This window comes from Python bivittatus, unplaced genomic scaffold (genome assembly GCF_059951505.1).
Source record: "Python bivittatus isolate LINGU-HERP-01145 unplaced genomic scaffold, Pbiv_v1 ctg000560_np1212, whole genome shotgun sequence".
NCBI classification, from domain to species: Eukaryota; Metazoa; Chordata; class Lepidosauria; order Squamata; family Pythonidae; genus Python; species Python bivittatus.
Genome location: NW_028277083.1, coordinates 2,726,497 through 2,741,720, shown reverse-complemented (window position 1 = coordinate 2,741,720; position 15,224 = coordinate 2,726,497). Strand labels below are relative to the sequence as shown.

The 15,224-nt window shown below is 46.9% G+C and overlaps 1 protein-coding gene across 1 annotated transcript; it reads right to left on the bottom strand.

Annotated features, from left to right (window-relative positions):
* Positions 1-10,108: 10,108 nt before the first annotated feature.
* ELFN1 (extracellular leucine rich repeat and fibronectin type III domain containing 1) lies at positions 10,109-13,495 on the bottom strand. Its single transcript, XM_007436067.3, has one exon. It carries the CDS (start codon positions 13,380-13,382, stop codon positions 10,992-10,994), a length of 2,391 nt encoding a protein of 796 aa, XP_007436129.2. The 5' UTR covers positions 13,383-13,495; the 3' UTR covers positions 10,109-10,991.
* Positions 13,496-15,224: the final 1,729 nt, after the last annotated feature.

Sequence of the window (15,224 nt, the reverse complement as noted above, 5' to 3'; positions counted from 1 at the left end):
TTACGTCCAGAAGCCAGTCAGGTAACATCTGTTGTGAAAGTTAGAGTCAGTTCTTATATCACCGGGAGAGAAATCACAACAGTTACTAGGGAGATATTGATGTCTTAACCACAGCATCCTGAAAGTATTTTGAATTTCAACATGGGGCTTATTCCTGAAAAAGTCACCCATGTAGAGTCTCCGTAAATATTTACCCTTTTTCATACAGCATTTGTCACAGCAATTATCTCACCTCTGTGTTTTTGCTCTAAAGACGAAATATTTTTTGGTGTCTTTGATGGCAATCCCCAAAACGCTCTGGGCATAATCTCCCTGGAGCTTAGCGGGAATCATTTCTGAGTCGTTAGAACAACGTGGTGTTACGGATCTGATCACAGATACTCTTGTCGAATGTGTAACCGCTGCTATGGGGAGAGTTCTGCAAACTCTCTGCTAGGAAGACGTCATCCCTGTTTTAAGGTGCAGCAGGAAACCTGCGGATCCCCTTTTTCCCCAATGGCCAAGGATCACGGGCACCTGATGTCACCAGAAGAAGCTGGGTTGGTGTTTTTGCATTTCCTACTTTGGGGTAAGGGATATTTTTGGCTCTTGATGTCTTCTTTTTTTAAAAAAATAGATATGTTAACCTTATCAGAGGCATCCATTTTCCATTCTTATTTTGTAGTGGGGGAGAGAGCGCCGTGCCCTCTCCAAAGGTCTCAGGGAGTGCAGAAGTGGGGGTGGGAGTTACTGCAGCCTGAAGACCCTTTTAATGCCTTGCTCTAAACCAGCATTTTTTTCAATCCTGACAACTTTAAGATGTGTGGACTTCAACTCCCAGAATTCCCCAGCCAGCATGGCTGGCTGGGGAATTCTGGGAGTTGAAGTCCACACAACTTAAAGTTGCCAAATTTGAAAAGCACTGCTCTGAACTGTCTTTTAACCCCACAAGAGAAGCAAAGGCTTGGGGGGAAAAAATGGGAACATCACTAAAACATGCCCCCTCCTTCTCTCCTCTACCCCCAGGTCTTCTTTTATTCCTCATGACTTCCTTTTGTTTTCTTTTTAATATGGCATTGATACAAGGATTTGAAGCCTTCCCCATTGTCCACCCTCCAGCTCAGCTCCTCTCTTAACACTAGGCCCGCTCTTCGCGTGTAATCTCTTGGGCTCTCCAGCTGGATGGGTGTTTTATTCCTTAACTTACCAACTCAGCTAAGCGAGGTCTGTCGTCCCATCTGGCCCCTTCTTGAGACCAATTAGTGGTCAGGAAGCTAAGAAAGCCGGAGATCATAGGGTTCAGAGCTCAACTTGTACTATTTTCCCTGGCCTGTCCTAATATTTCCTCTTGGCTCGCCCAACCTTTCATTTTATTAAGGCTCAAAACTCCATTAAGGGCTTCCATAAACATATGCTTGCCGCAAGACATTTCACTGCTGGCTAAGGCAGAAGAAGGGAAGGCTTGCTCACCTGCTGCTTCCCCACCAAAGCAAGGTTCAGAGCACTTCAAGGTCGGGCATTAAATCCCACAGTACCTTCCCCTGCTGGGCAGTAAAAATGCCATAATGATAGCACATCAAGTAACACACAATTTACTCTCTTTCACGACACCCCACATCAGCTGCTGGAGGAGACCACCAATTCTGCCTAATGGTAGGGCCGGCCATGTATAAACACTCCATTAAATAAATGTGGGTCCATTTCTTTCTGTTTCCAGAAAGGCTGGTTTTGTTTAAGCACCCTGCCTCTAATTACTGTGTTCTCTCTGCTGCTTCAATAGCCAATTTTTATTTTCATGTCCCTATTTTTCTACCCTTCATCCACCAGATGCAATGGAAGCCGATCAGGGCCTGTTCTTGACAGGCACAAGAGGTCCCTCAGCCTGCTGAGATCTCATGTCTCCTGACATCTCAATGTTTGGCTGTGCCGCTTAACAAGGGAATCTTCAGCAGGGCTTCGGGTTTTTTTATTTTTCCTCCAAGCTAAATTGGTTTCCTTGTTGAATTGTTTTCTTCTCTCGCCTGCCATCTTGCCTGTAAGGCTGTTGCTTGTTCAAGGTTTTGCTCTTCTGAAAAGGGTAAAGTGTCAAGCTCTGAAAGGGCAGCTCTGTAAGGTTGTCCTTCCCTCCCCCTGCTTCTGAAAATAACCCTTCACACCTTGAGAACGGGAGTCGCTCTATTCTCATGGGCAACGTCAACAATGTCACAGCTTGAAAGAGTGTTGGGAACCCCCAGAACACAAACTGAGACCCTGACTTGCGAGATCCTCTGGGGTTGCACGTCTTTCCCCCCTGTGGTGTAGAAGAGGGGACTTCCAAGGGCTTTGCCAGTTGCCCACTCGTCCCAACTCTTGGGCATCTTCCAATCACTGCAGGAATTAATTTGAATCCACAGATGGTACTACTCAAAGTCACGAGAACTCTAAAGTGTTGGCTTAATAGGAGAATAACACATCAGGCTGCTGTCACGGTATGTCTGTGGAAATGAGAAGCTTGTTTTCCTTACTTTGTCGTTCTGCCCGCTGATGAGCACTCAGAAATGCTAATAGATTCAGAGTTGGGTTTCCAAACTGCTGCTCTGCTGCTGGAGACTAAAAATAGGGTACTACAGCGCACCACAGTTTGAAATCACACTTGTTGATCCAACTTTTTGTAGGAATAAATGAGCAGGCAAACCTCCATGGAAGGTCCAACCAAATTTTGACAGCGCTGTCCTAGAGATTTGTTTTCTGGTCCTGGATTCCTTCTTCCTCTTTCCTGCCCCAAATCTCAGTTTCATTTTCAGATTGGCATGTCCAGCATCCTGCTTCTGAAGGAGGTCCTCTAGTTGCCCTGGGAATGCCAGCCCCATGAGGAATGCCGTTTATTGCTGTAGTGTGCAGAGAGCCCATCAAGGTTTCTCTCTACCACATCTTATACCAAACAAAGTCAAGGTGGAGCGATTATGAGTTTCTTTCTCATGCTTCCCTCTTTCTCAGACTGGATAATCTCTTCTGCAATGGTCCTTTATGGTCCACTCCTTCCTTAATAGTCCACACCTTCCTTAATGGTCCACTCCCTCCCTCCCCAAGGTCAGTTTTACATATTTTACAGGGAGGCAGATAAACTGAATACAAAGCAATGGCTTTCACCTGTTTTTGCCTCCAAGCAATGTGATGATTATCAGTACATAATAACAGAGGATCAGGCCAAGGTTCATCTTAGTCCAATATTTTGTTTCTTCCAGTAGCTGGTCAGATATCCCTAGGATGTCCCCAAGCAACAGAGGCAGAAATGCACCTGTGTCTGGCTGATGTTCCCTTGCAACTGGTGTTTAGGGGCATTCTGCTGATCCAGAGTTAACACTGAGCCTTCAGGATGAATACTTCTCAAGTTTGAAGTTATCTAATCCCCTTTTAAGGCCACTCAAATTAGGGGCCATCCCGATAATGTGCTGATGAATTCCATGGGTTAATTATGCACTGGATAAAGAAACGCTTTATTTTCTCTGCTTTACATTGCCTTCAAGTCAGCTTAATTGGATGGCCCCTGGACCTCCTGTCCAGTAAGAAGAAGAACGTCTCCCTGTCCACTTTCTTCATGCCATTAATGATTTTATGCAGCTCAATCGCATCTCCTGTCAGTTACTTCTTTCCAAGCTAAAGAATGTTTTCCAAACTTTCCTAAGGAAGGTGTTTGAACTCCCAAACAATACGGTAGCCCTCTCCTGCAGCTTTCCCAGCCCTATTATGTTTCTCAAAGGTGACCAGAACTGAATTCCATATGCAGATCTATCATAGCTAAGGACATTACAATGTTATTACAGTAGTTTTAATTTCATCCCCTTTCTTAATGATCCCTGGCTTTTCAGCCAGCTCTCAAATGCTAAGTCAGCATCCTCATTAGGTTCTCCATGAGGACCCCCAGTTACTTACAGAAGTTCAGAGTCCCTCAAGGTATATGTGAACATAGACTGCCCCTGAAAGAGCCTTTTCTATTTTGCCATCAATTAATTTTTAATTAACGGTATTGACTGCTGTTTTAGGTTATACTGTCTTAATTGTGTATAAGTTTATTGTCAATATGATGTGTTTTATTGCTGAAATAGTCTACTCTCTTGAGTGCTGTACAGCCCAAAGAGCGGGGCTTACATGTACGAAGATGATAGCTAGTATCATGGCTAAAGTTTTGAAGAGACAATCCATCATGAATTTACCTAATTTCTCTTTACAGAAGATTAGCTAGTGATCATCATCTACTTCATCTTGTAGAATTGAATCTCCCAGCTGACCTCCACACAAAGTCATAGCTCACTTTGGCCTGTTCTCAATTTACTGTATATACAATAACTTTGTTGAGGATTGTTACATTCTTGTAATAAAAGAAAAGGGCGGATTGAGTCTCTATCCTGTGAGTAAAAAACCTTTTTTCTTATTGAAGGCCATGTCATCGCAACTGAAACCAGTTGGATCTGCATTGCAGCAGTGGGGAGAGTCAAAATTAAAAATAGGCAGGGTTTCCAAAGCAGACCGGGCACATGGACCACGCCGACATGCCCACCCAATTTGGCTGCAAATTCCATAAATGAATTCTATATTGTGCAAATTCAGACTAAGTTCTGGACACTGAAGCTGAGGGCTATGGTTTAGGAGATTATAGGATTTGGGATAGAAGGCCTGGGGACATCTTACCCTAACCCTGATTCACCCAAGGAGTTGAGTATCTGCAACTCCATCACAGTTGCTCAGCTGAGCAGGGAGCACGCCATGCAGACGGCCACAGAAAAATGAACTGCTTACCTACTTCTTATAATGCCTTGGCCTGAGCAACATTATTCACTTAAATCTTTCTAAAGATTTAAGTGAATCTTTACAACTTCTAAACCATTTGAGCACCCTTCCAGATGAATCAGAACAATCTGATTCATAAAAATGACGTTGTCAAAGTCCTTGACCCGGAGCCTCCAAACCTTAGCTTGTCCTCAGTATATCTTGCTGCTATCGAGCCAGGTCTCTGCCCACTGAATTTTGCACTAATACTGGTGCCACAGAATTCCGACACACAGGAAGATCACATTCCTCAATTGCCACAATGCCTAAATTCTCAAGGCCAAAGCCGACAGTGATCAAATGGTGGTGACTTTTTGAAGCATTTGAGGAACAGGGTTTGGGGTGAGACTCCAAGACCGTAAAACGTTGGCATTTGCCCCAGGTCAGTGGGAACGGTCTCCTTGCCTTACCTGCAGGTGTGGGAAATTACCCCATGCTTCAGTCCCATACCAGAAGACATCCAATCAGGCTCCCAGTCCAAGTTGATCCCAACATGTCACCTTGCTTTATAGAGTTGGATCAGGACAAGCTGCAAACTGGCTTCCTGATCAATGAGATTTTATCTGCTTTCAGCTTTGCATCACAGCTAGCAAGATGCCTCCAGAAGCTCAGGATGGGGGCACATAAGTCACGCTCAATCCTTGGGAAGTTTCCATGCCACAGCTTTAATAGCCAATAGGTGCTGGCAAGTTTACCTTCTTCAGATCTGTATATATGCATTTCATGCACCCCTCTGGCCACCGCTGCATCTTGTAGCCATGAGTTCCTAGGGCTTGGGGTGTCGAGGAAATACGTTCTCATATCAGGCTGGGATCTGCTGCTCTCTATTCTAATAACATTAGAGCATGATTTCCTACTCTGTGTGCTGTGTATAATTTAATGTACATCGACCATATCACTCTATCTCTACTTCCTAAAATTCATTTTCTTTCCTAAGCCAAAAGGAAAAAAAATCTCAAAACAAATTAGCTTTTTCTCCTGGGGAGGTTTAGGCCCAATGCCTTTTACCTAGGTCAGTGTGGTCCAAACTTGGCCACTTTAAGATGAGTGGACTTCAACTCCCAGAATTCCCCAGCCAGCCATGCTGGCTGGGGAATTCTGGGAGTTGAAGTCCACTCATCTTAAAGTGGCCAAGTTTGGACCACACTGACCTAGGGACTCTCTGGCAAGGAGGCTGGTCTAATTCATGCAGTGTAGAAATATTACCGTTTTCCGGCTGCCAGTCCCATCGGCAAATAATTGAACGGCACAACATTTATCCCACCGACTTGTCTAAGGGGCTGTTTTGAGCACCTTCAAATGCTATTCCCCCCCCCCCCCCGTCTCCTTGCTAGAAGATCTTCAGACTGGCTCTTTGGTAGACCGGTCTTAAATTCCCAAAGCAGACTGTGCTCGTTGTGTTTGCAATGGCGTGCCACCAGCCGGTTTCTTGCTCCTGAAGCACAGACGTGAAAGACATGGGCGTTGTGCTTGACTTCCACTTGTGTTCCCACTTGCAGTAATGAGGGGGTTGTGTCCTTTCCTGGCATCTTTATTCAACAGACTAAACAAAGGCCATTCTTCAGGCTTTAGCTTTCAAAGCCACGGTGTGCAACACTCCTCCCTGCCCCCCTAGACTTCTACACCACGGTTGCCAGCCAGTAAGGAGGACAGCTTCAGCCTACAGAAAGTTGGCTTAAGGCCTGGTGATGTTGCAGATTTCAGCCACGTAAGAGTAATTAAAACAATTGTCTCTTATACCTGGCGTTTATGTGGCTCTTCAGAGAGACAACAGTGCCTCACAGACTTCCAACATCAGCATTATTCCTACGCTGGCAGCAGGCTGGATTCAAATTATAGTGGTTTGCATGATCCATCCAGGGAACATATGATGCTGGTGAGATTTGAACTCATGTTCCTCCTCTTTCAGGCGGAACCAGTTCATCCTGCATTGCACAGATATTCTAAGAGTTTCATCCCTTTAAAAAATAAGTGTTGAAAGAACCCTGTGGATATAACGGTGGCCCCAAATTCTAGACATGGAGGCTAGATGAAGCTAAAATGGGATGGAGCTGTTTGTGGTCCAAACATGGTAGGAAACCCAGCCCTTCTCTTAGCAGGCTGTGCAAACCAGGGCTATGGTGTGCAACTATCTTATAATCCATTTGTTTGGGGACTGCATGGCATGGGAATGTGGCCCCTATGATACAGGGTTTAGACGGTTGTGTAAACCAGGTTATTCAGTCTTTTTCCCAGCATTCCCTGATGGTGTCAAGGCAAGGAATGGAGCCTGAAGCTGTGTAATGTCGAAGTGAGCCCAGATACGTGTAAGGTGTGCAGAGGATGGACATAAACAGCCCATTCTCAGCAGGAGAATTCTGATCTTGGGGGAGGAGCAACACTACTCTTGCCCTAAGACCCTTTTAACCAGAAACGCTAAGACCATCTGCTTTGCTACTCCCCTTTCCCAAGGCATAATCCAGCATGATTCATCATTCACCGTCCTTCCTCCATCTCCAAGGGGCTCTGCTACCCTTGGTGGACATCCTAATCCGCCAAAGGAGGAAGTGTAGCCAAGTGCATAAAGAGGTGGGGGAGACATGGGTGAGAAGGGACATTGGAGTGTTCTCTGGACCAGGCTGGTAGTGGCAGGGCAATGGTCACTCGCCAGTGACGTTGGTTGGAGGCACAGGGCTGGGAGCTCTTGCTATTTGCCCATTTTAGGTCACTTGGATCACTGCGTGCCTGGGCACCAGGAAGCGGAAGACGAAGGAAGATGTTTTCCAGAGGAAACCACCTGCTGCTAACAAAAATGCCCCGTTAATGGCTTCTTCTCTAGACCAGCAGCCAAGGGGTGTGGGGGGTTGTGAATTTGTGCCTGCACACCCTCCCACTTCTTGCCGTCTTCTTTGGGCCTTGGCTCTCCTTCTGAGCAGATGTCATCGTTTTGCAGGAACGCTAGTCAAAATCACTTGGATATATGAAAATGAGAGCTGAGGCATGCAGCTGCTAGGGAACCTTGGTGCCCGCTGGGCCTGCCTTGCAAAAGAACAGAAACCAGAGAACAAGCAAGTGAAGAGACAGCTGGAAAAAATTCATAGGGTGGTGGGGCGCACTGGCTTCCTTAGCGACAGGACTGCTATGGGGTAAGCAGCAATGTCTGCGTTCTGTTAGGTTCAGCTACAATTTTTAGCTCTTGGGCTTTAGAACCGCTGAAGGTCTCTGGGTCAATCCAAGTGCAGAAGGAGTCACTGGCCCAATGGCACCCCAGCTGTGTCCACTGGCAACCTCCTCCCTCTTTGAAAGGGCCCCTGAGCCCAACGGCTACTTTAGGGATTTTGTAGAAACGAAAACAGCAGCTCGTGGACTCATCCACTTGCCATCATCAAGCAAATTAGAGGACCCAGTTCCTGGTCCAAGAGAAAAAGGTATCCCTGGGGCATTCTTGAAAGCTAGTTTACTTTTGGAGCACTGTGGCATCCAAATGGATGGATTGTTCAAACCCCTGTGTTATTTTTGGTGGGTGAAAATGGTTTTATTGCTCAGAGAACTGAAATCCTACCTTGTCAGTCATCCCTAAGACAAAGGTAACTGCTGGGAACTCTAGCTGAAATATGGTTGAACTCCAGAAGAAGTCCAGTGCTGAATCCACCTGGGTTGGGGAATGGGTATGGTTCAAACTGCGTGAATTCACTAACTGAAACTCTCCCTCACCCATGGCCCCTTGCTGGCTGGGAACCATTTTGACTGCCTCCTCTGAAGGCATTCGGAGATACTGCCTTAGGTGTAAATGCAGAAGAACGTAGCGCCAAAACTTTCTGGGAAGGACCATGGAACAAAAGGGGTATGTTTAACAGACTGTGGGGTGCAGTGGACTTTCAGCCACAAGGTCCAGGTTTATGAAAGCTTTATTTCTGAAGGACACCAGCAGAATTTTCCTTTAGTCTCTTTGCTATTCCAAAGGCTCTCTGGAGTTAAAAAGCAAAACAAAACCAGGTTAATTCCACATAGGCTATCTTCAGTTCCATGAAGGGAAAAACAGCTAAGGTTATGTTAAGAAGAGGAAAAAATGAGAGGAGGAAAGGCAGCTCTCCCTATTGTTCTTTAAAGCAAGAAGGGGCTGCCTCAGATGAATGAGAAACTGAAACTTTCAGCGTGAAGAGCTTTAAAGGTAGGTCAGAATACATGATTCACACATTCAAAAAGCCAGTCCCACAGCTCGTTTTGAATTGGAGTGCTTCAAAAGGAAATCGTGGCCTGTGAGTCTGAATGCCTCCCCCCATGGTGCAGCCTTTGTTCCAGAAGAGAGACCACATGTCAAGGGAAGATGTAGCTGAGCTGTCACAAGGTCACACTGCTGCTTGGCAAGGATGCTCCTTTTTCCAAACACATCTCTATCGCTTGCGTTCTGAAGTGGTACGACCCCACATCCAGAAGGCCTGCCCCATGCGGTTTTTTTATTCAGTAATACAGGAAGTGGATAAGCGGACAGTCTAAGGGCCAGAGGGTATCCCTTTTAATTGAGAGAGACATCTGTATTTTAGTTGGTAATATTAGAAATGTGAGAGGGCGTCTCCTAACCAGCTTTTGAAGGGACTTTGGGCCATGGTGGAATCAGGAATGTTGGAATCTGGAGCTCTGAGGGCAGGACGAAGTGTTGCTCTCCTTGAGGCCCTTTGGTGGAGATGGCGGAATGATGGGTATGGAAGCCCCCTCTGCCTTTCCTTGCACACGTTGGGTCAATGAAACCTCCATCTTTCTTGAGGATCTGCCCCTTCTTGTTCCTGGGGCAGGAGATGGCCATTGGCAATGGATGCGTCTTACCCTAAGGATGGGCATGACTTGGTTGCGAGCCTTTGCCAATGGATCAGCCCCTACTTGCTGCTAAACGGAGCAAAACTGTAGTGAACCCAGAGCTGAGAGAGGAAGCCCAAGTTGTGTTTCTGGCACACAGGACGGAACTGGGGTGCAGCAGTAACAAACCTTCCCACTCTTGGTCTTTCCCCAGTTTTCAGGGCTGCCCTGAAGGATGAAAAGATGTGTCTGGTTTGGTTTTTTCCTGTTATATGTGTCTTCTTCTAATGCAATGTTTCTCAACCTTGGGAACTTGAAGATGGGTGGACTTCAACTCCCAGAATTCCCCAGCCAGCTTTGCTGACTGGGGAATTCTGGGAGTTGAAGTCCACCCATCTTCAAGTTCCCAAGGTTGAGAAACACTGTTCTAATGCATTTGTAATGAACTGGGACCCAACTCACAACAGAGAAAACCAGAGGATCCCGCCCGAACCTCTTCCACCCTGAGCAACCACCCAACCAAAAAACATGAAGCCAAACCCAGTGATAGAGGACTTTTTTTTCTTCTTTTTTCTAAAATCCATGATTAAAACCTGGTACAAACAGGTGAATATATAGATATATTTCTTTTAGTAGATGTATTTTTTTTTCTTTTTCTTCTCTTTCTTTCTCTCTCTCTCTCATTATACAGCAAATATAGAATTTCTTTTCTCTCTGTACAATAGGACGGTTTTACAATGCAACATTGCGACAGACCCTTTCACCCAAAAATAAAATTTTAAAAAAATTTGCACAAATGGGACTTCAGGCGAGTCATAGTCTAAACTGGAAGACTCCATTTGCAAAAGGCCCAAAGGATTATCTTTCTCTCTTTTCTTTTTTTTTAACAAAAAAAGATCCTTCTGCTAACTTCTCTAATTTAGCTTTTCGTTCGCTTGTTTTACATTTTGGTTACTGAAAGGATGAAGACAAAGCTGTACAGAGTCCACAAGAATCACAGAATAAGGAGTCATGCGATGCAGTGGTGGTCACGCCACACTCCTTTCGTTTTCTGTCTGGCTCTCTTAAACTTCTTCCATTTCTTTCTTTTTTAAAATTCAATTGTGTGTGTGTGTGTGTGTGTGTTCAAAGAAAAGAAAAGAATTTGGTTTTGTCCCCCACCCCAAGTTTACTTAGCGTTTAAGCATCTTTCCTCGCGCTTCTCTCCCTTCCTCGCCCACCTCTCCTTTCCAGATCCCACCTAAGGGAGACCATCTCTCCATCTCTCTTTTTCTCTCCTAACCCTTCTACAGAATCACGATAGATTTTTTTTTTCTGAGTTCTTTTCTTTTTCTTTTTTCTTCTAAAGATAAGTCTGGATTAAAAAGAATAGCTGCTGCTGATAGGTTTTTGTTTCTTTTGGTCCGTGGTTAAGTCACGAGCCGGCCGAGGACTCACGACTTGTGCTGGGCGGAAACCCCCTTCCAATAATCTAAGATGTCGTGAAGATCTTCGTCTTTGGCAAACTGGACCTTTTTGCGGAGAGCGTGACCGGCAGCCATATATTCTTCCTCCTCTTTGTGCCTCTTGTGGTTCAGTTTGAAACGCTCCCAGATGCTCCTGGAGGGTTTGCACGTATACTCTGGGCTGGACGTGTAGCTCAGGTTGTGGTACTGAGGGGACAGCTGAGAGTAGGCCAAGTCTCTGGGGCGAGGCCTGGTCAAAGGTTCCAAGATGGAGGGCTTGCGCCCGCCCATGCCGTCGTGTTGCTCCCCCTGATGGGACCCTGGGTAAGAGTGCCGGTGCTCGCTGTACTGTCGGATCTTCTCGGCCTCGGCCCGTAAGACGGCGGCGGTCGGCGTCACAGTGAGGATGGTGTCGGCGGTTGGAGATGTCTTCTCGATATATTTGGCTTCTGATTTGTGGCCAGAGCCCTCAGAGCGGAAGGACCTGGGGCTCCGTATGGAGCCACTGGAAGAAGTGCTGGAACGTTTCGGGGGGGCCTCGACGCTGTGGTGCCTCTGGAGAGGGTGGCTATAGCTTTCCTTGTAGACCGGAGCGAGAAAGCTATGTTTGCTGGGGATCTGTTCAGACAGCAGCACCAGCTGGGGCTCGGCGGTGGACACTGCTCCCGATTTCACCCCTTGAAAGGAAGTGGATTCTGATTTCAAGGCATCGATGCAGTTATTGATTATCTGGTTCACCTTGTCCACCTCTTTCGTGATGGTAGAGATCTCTGCAACGGAGCTCTGGCTATCCGGGGGCCTGGGGAGTTCCAGCTCTCTCCTCTCAGGCTGTTCCCCGGTCCGCACCTCCATGTAATTGCCCTTCGTAGCCTTGGGGGTCTCACTGCTGTCGATCAGCTTGTACTGCTCAACTTCTCCCACAGAGGGGAGGTAAGGGATGCGGGTCATGGTCTCGCCACCCAGCATCTGACCTTGGGCGAGTTGGGAGATGCTGGTTGTCTCCATCTCCGGCCCGTATTTTAGTTCAATGATGGTCTTCTTCATGTTCACAGCAGTTTTCTTGTGCTTTTCTTCCTGGTGACGCCTCTTCCGGAGGCAGTAGTACACTACTCCTAGGACAATCACCATGCCAAACAGGCAACCCAAGATCGTCATGATGTAGTGGGTGGCGGTTGAAGGCCTGGGGATTGGCTCTTCTGTGTTCTGTTTGTTGAGGTTGATGGTGAGGCAAGTGTAGTTGTACCTTGAGACTCGATTGGAGGACATCACACAATAGGTGTAGTTTTCGTTCGGGCCAAGATCCGTTAGCTCAATATCTTCTTTCTTCTTCAACAGCTTAGCAAGGATATTGTACCGGCCATTCTCAAACTGTGCCAGGGTGTACATCTTGCTGTAGGGCACAGGGATCTGCACACTCAAGACAGCCGAGTTTTGGGTCACGTGCTTCACTTTCATGGTGGGATACAAACCTGGATCGATCACTGGGGTGTGCAGGGAGATCTGGGGTGTGGTGCCATCTCCGGAGAAACATTCTTCCTCTGGACAGGGGCTCTCCGGAGGAGCTGTGGTCACTGGATATTTGGGTGGGGTCAAATAAGGTGGCATGGTGTAGGGGCCGCCAGTGCAGAGAGAAGACAGCATGCCCAGAGCATTGCGATATCCGCTCCGCCCTTGGCCCAGAAGGTAGTACCCAGAGTAGTCTGGCGGAGAGTCACACTGCATGCGGTCATAGGTACGAGTCATGTTGGTGAAGCCCTCAAGCCACTGAAGGAAGCCCAGGAGCTCACAAGAGCAATAGAAAGGGTTGCTGTAGAGTTCACAGACAGAGAGTTTACTCAGGCCCCTGAAGGTATTACTGTCCAGCCGCTGAATCCTGTTCATGGACAAATCAATGTTCATTATGTTGGGGCACTCCCCGAAGGCATTGGGGGTGACAGTCTCAATGAGGTTCGCCTGGAGGTAGAGGTACTCCAGCTTCCCTAGGCCCCGGAGGATCCCCTCCGTCAAGTTCCTCAGGCGGTTGTAGCCGAGCTGCAGCACCTGCAGATTGTACTGTCCTGAGAAGGCACCGTCCTCGATATACGAGATCTCGTTCTTGGTCAAGTTGAGGTATGTGAGGTTACTGAAGCGGCTGAGGGAGGAGAACTGGACGCTCTTGATCTTGTTGTCATTCAGCCTCAAGTCCAGGATGGTGCTGTTGATCTGCTGAGGAATGGACTCGTAGGGGGGCTGGTTCTGGCTACAGATGGCCAGCCACACAAAGCCTTTTTCTCCTTCAATCAGCCAGCAGTCGGCTTGTACCTCGCTCACGTAGAGAAGAGATACAGCCGCCACATAGGTGCACAGTGCTGATGTCATGGCCCACCGATGGCCTGCCATTGAGAAGGGCCACACCGAGATGGGGGTCTTACCCCTGATTTGCCAGAAGAGGGGAAGAGGCAGCTTGGTCACAACTCTGCCTTGACTAGAGTTTCTTCAGCAGCTTTGTCATTCTTCCCTCCCTCTTCATGGTGCTGAACCATGAAGAAGCATCTGGGGGGGTAGGGGTGGGGAGGAACAAAAGAAGCTTGTTGCCCGGCGTCAAGGTTTCCTACGTGCTGCCAGCAACAGCTTCAGCAAAGGTCCTGCTGCTGGGGAGTTGTCTGTCTCATCATCATAGAAGCTTTTGGGAGGGGTTTGGAAGTCACTCAGAACATGGAGGGATCTGGAATGAAGAGGCCTCTGGTTCAGGCAGGAGCTTTGCACTCCCTCTCAGCACTGCCTCTTCTGCCTTTCTTTTTGTCACTGGTCTTCATCTGAGTACTGGGTTCCTTCTCCATTCCTCCTCTCCAGGCCTCTGTCCCTCCAATGATGCTGAATCACAGGGTTGGCCTGCCAACAAACAAGCAGAGAGACAACATCAGCATTGAATGTGCTCTGTCCAGGTAGAAAATAGGGTTGGCGTGGCTTCAGTTGGAATGCACAAATCTTTCCTTCTAGACATTGACCTCAGCCTTCCCTCTCTAAGTGCAACCAACTCCATCACCCCCCAACCTTCTCATCTTCTCCAACATTCTCTTTCCTTCTCGCTTGTGTCAGTTGATCAATAAATCTAGAAGCCACCGGTTACAAAAAGAAGGCGAGGATGAAACAGTGGTGATCCCTTACATATGATTAATGTTTTATCTTGCAAAGAAATGGGGGCTTTTTTGGCCTCCATTCCACTTGCAAACCCCAATTGTTAACAAGAATCGGGACTATTCATTGTGTGTGAAATAATCAAAGGAGACATCTCTAAAATGGCATAGCAAACATATATTAATGATGACGTCTCCACTAAATGGCTGAATGTTCATTTTGTATATGTCAGGTACAGTAAAGATGCTTTAAGGCAGGTCCCTCTTAATGTTCTCCTTTTCCCTCCATCCTTTCCCACTTTTTTATGCATATTTCAAGCTCAGTTTCTATATACTTGTGTGGTGAACTTGGTTAGAATGACTGCAGAGCTGAATAATAGAGAAGCCCTCTGTTCTGACCTGAAATGATGCACTAAGCTGGATTTTGCATTATGCACCACACCGTTCTCCCTTTAATGTTTTACAATCATATAAGAGATCTTCAGGCAATTTTTCTGTCTCTCCGAGTTGTGCTTTGTACAATTTCAACGAAAAAAGGTGGTGGGGCAAGTGAACAGTTCCTGGGAGAAACAGCAACAGCTAGGAGACTCCAGGGCTGGCAGTGGGCCACAAATTGAACTCTGCTCCTTGTCCAGTGTCCAACAATGTCCACCCCTGGTGCCATGCCTGGTGGTGAACATGTGAACACACTAGGTCCAGCCTTACTCCATCGTCTGCCTTAAGAAGGGAAGTCCCTGGAAATGGCAAAGAAATAGCACTTTCTTTACACATGGTAGGAAGTTGACTAACTCCCTCTTGTGATTCAATGATCTGCAGCAGGGTTCCTGTTCTGCTCTAGATTGTCCAATGCCATTTTATGCTAGTTATGCTCATAAAGATCTAACAAGATCACAACCAACAGGTAATGGGGATAAAGACCACAGAGGTTAAATGAACCCTGGCAAATTGAGAAGTCTTGCTTCTTTTTACACGAGGCCTCCCTGATCAGCATGTTTGCTCCTGGTTTTGATTTTTTAAAGATCTGAGCCATTTTTATATCCATCCACCCAAACACCCACCCACCCACCCACCCACCCATCCATCCATCCATCCATCCATCCACCCA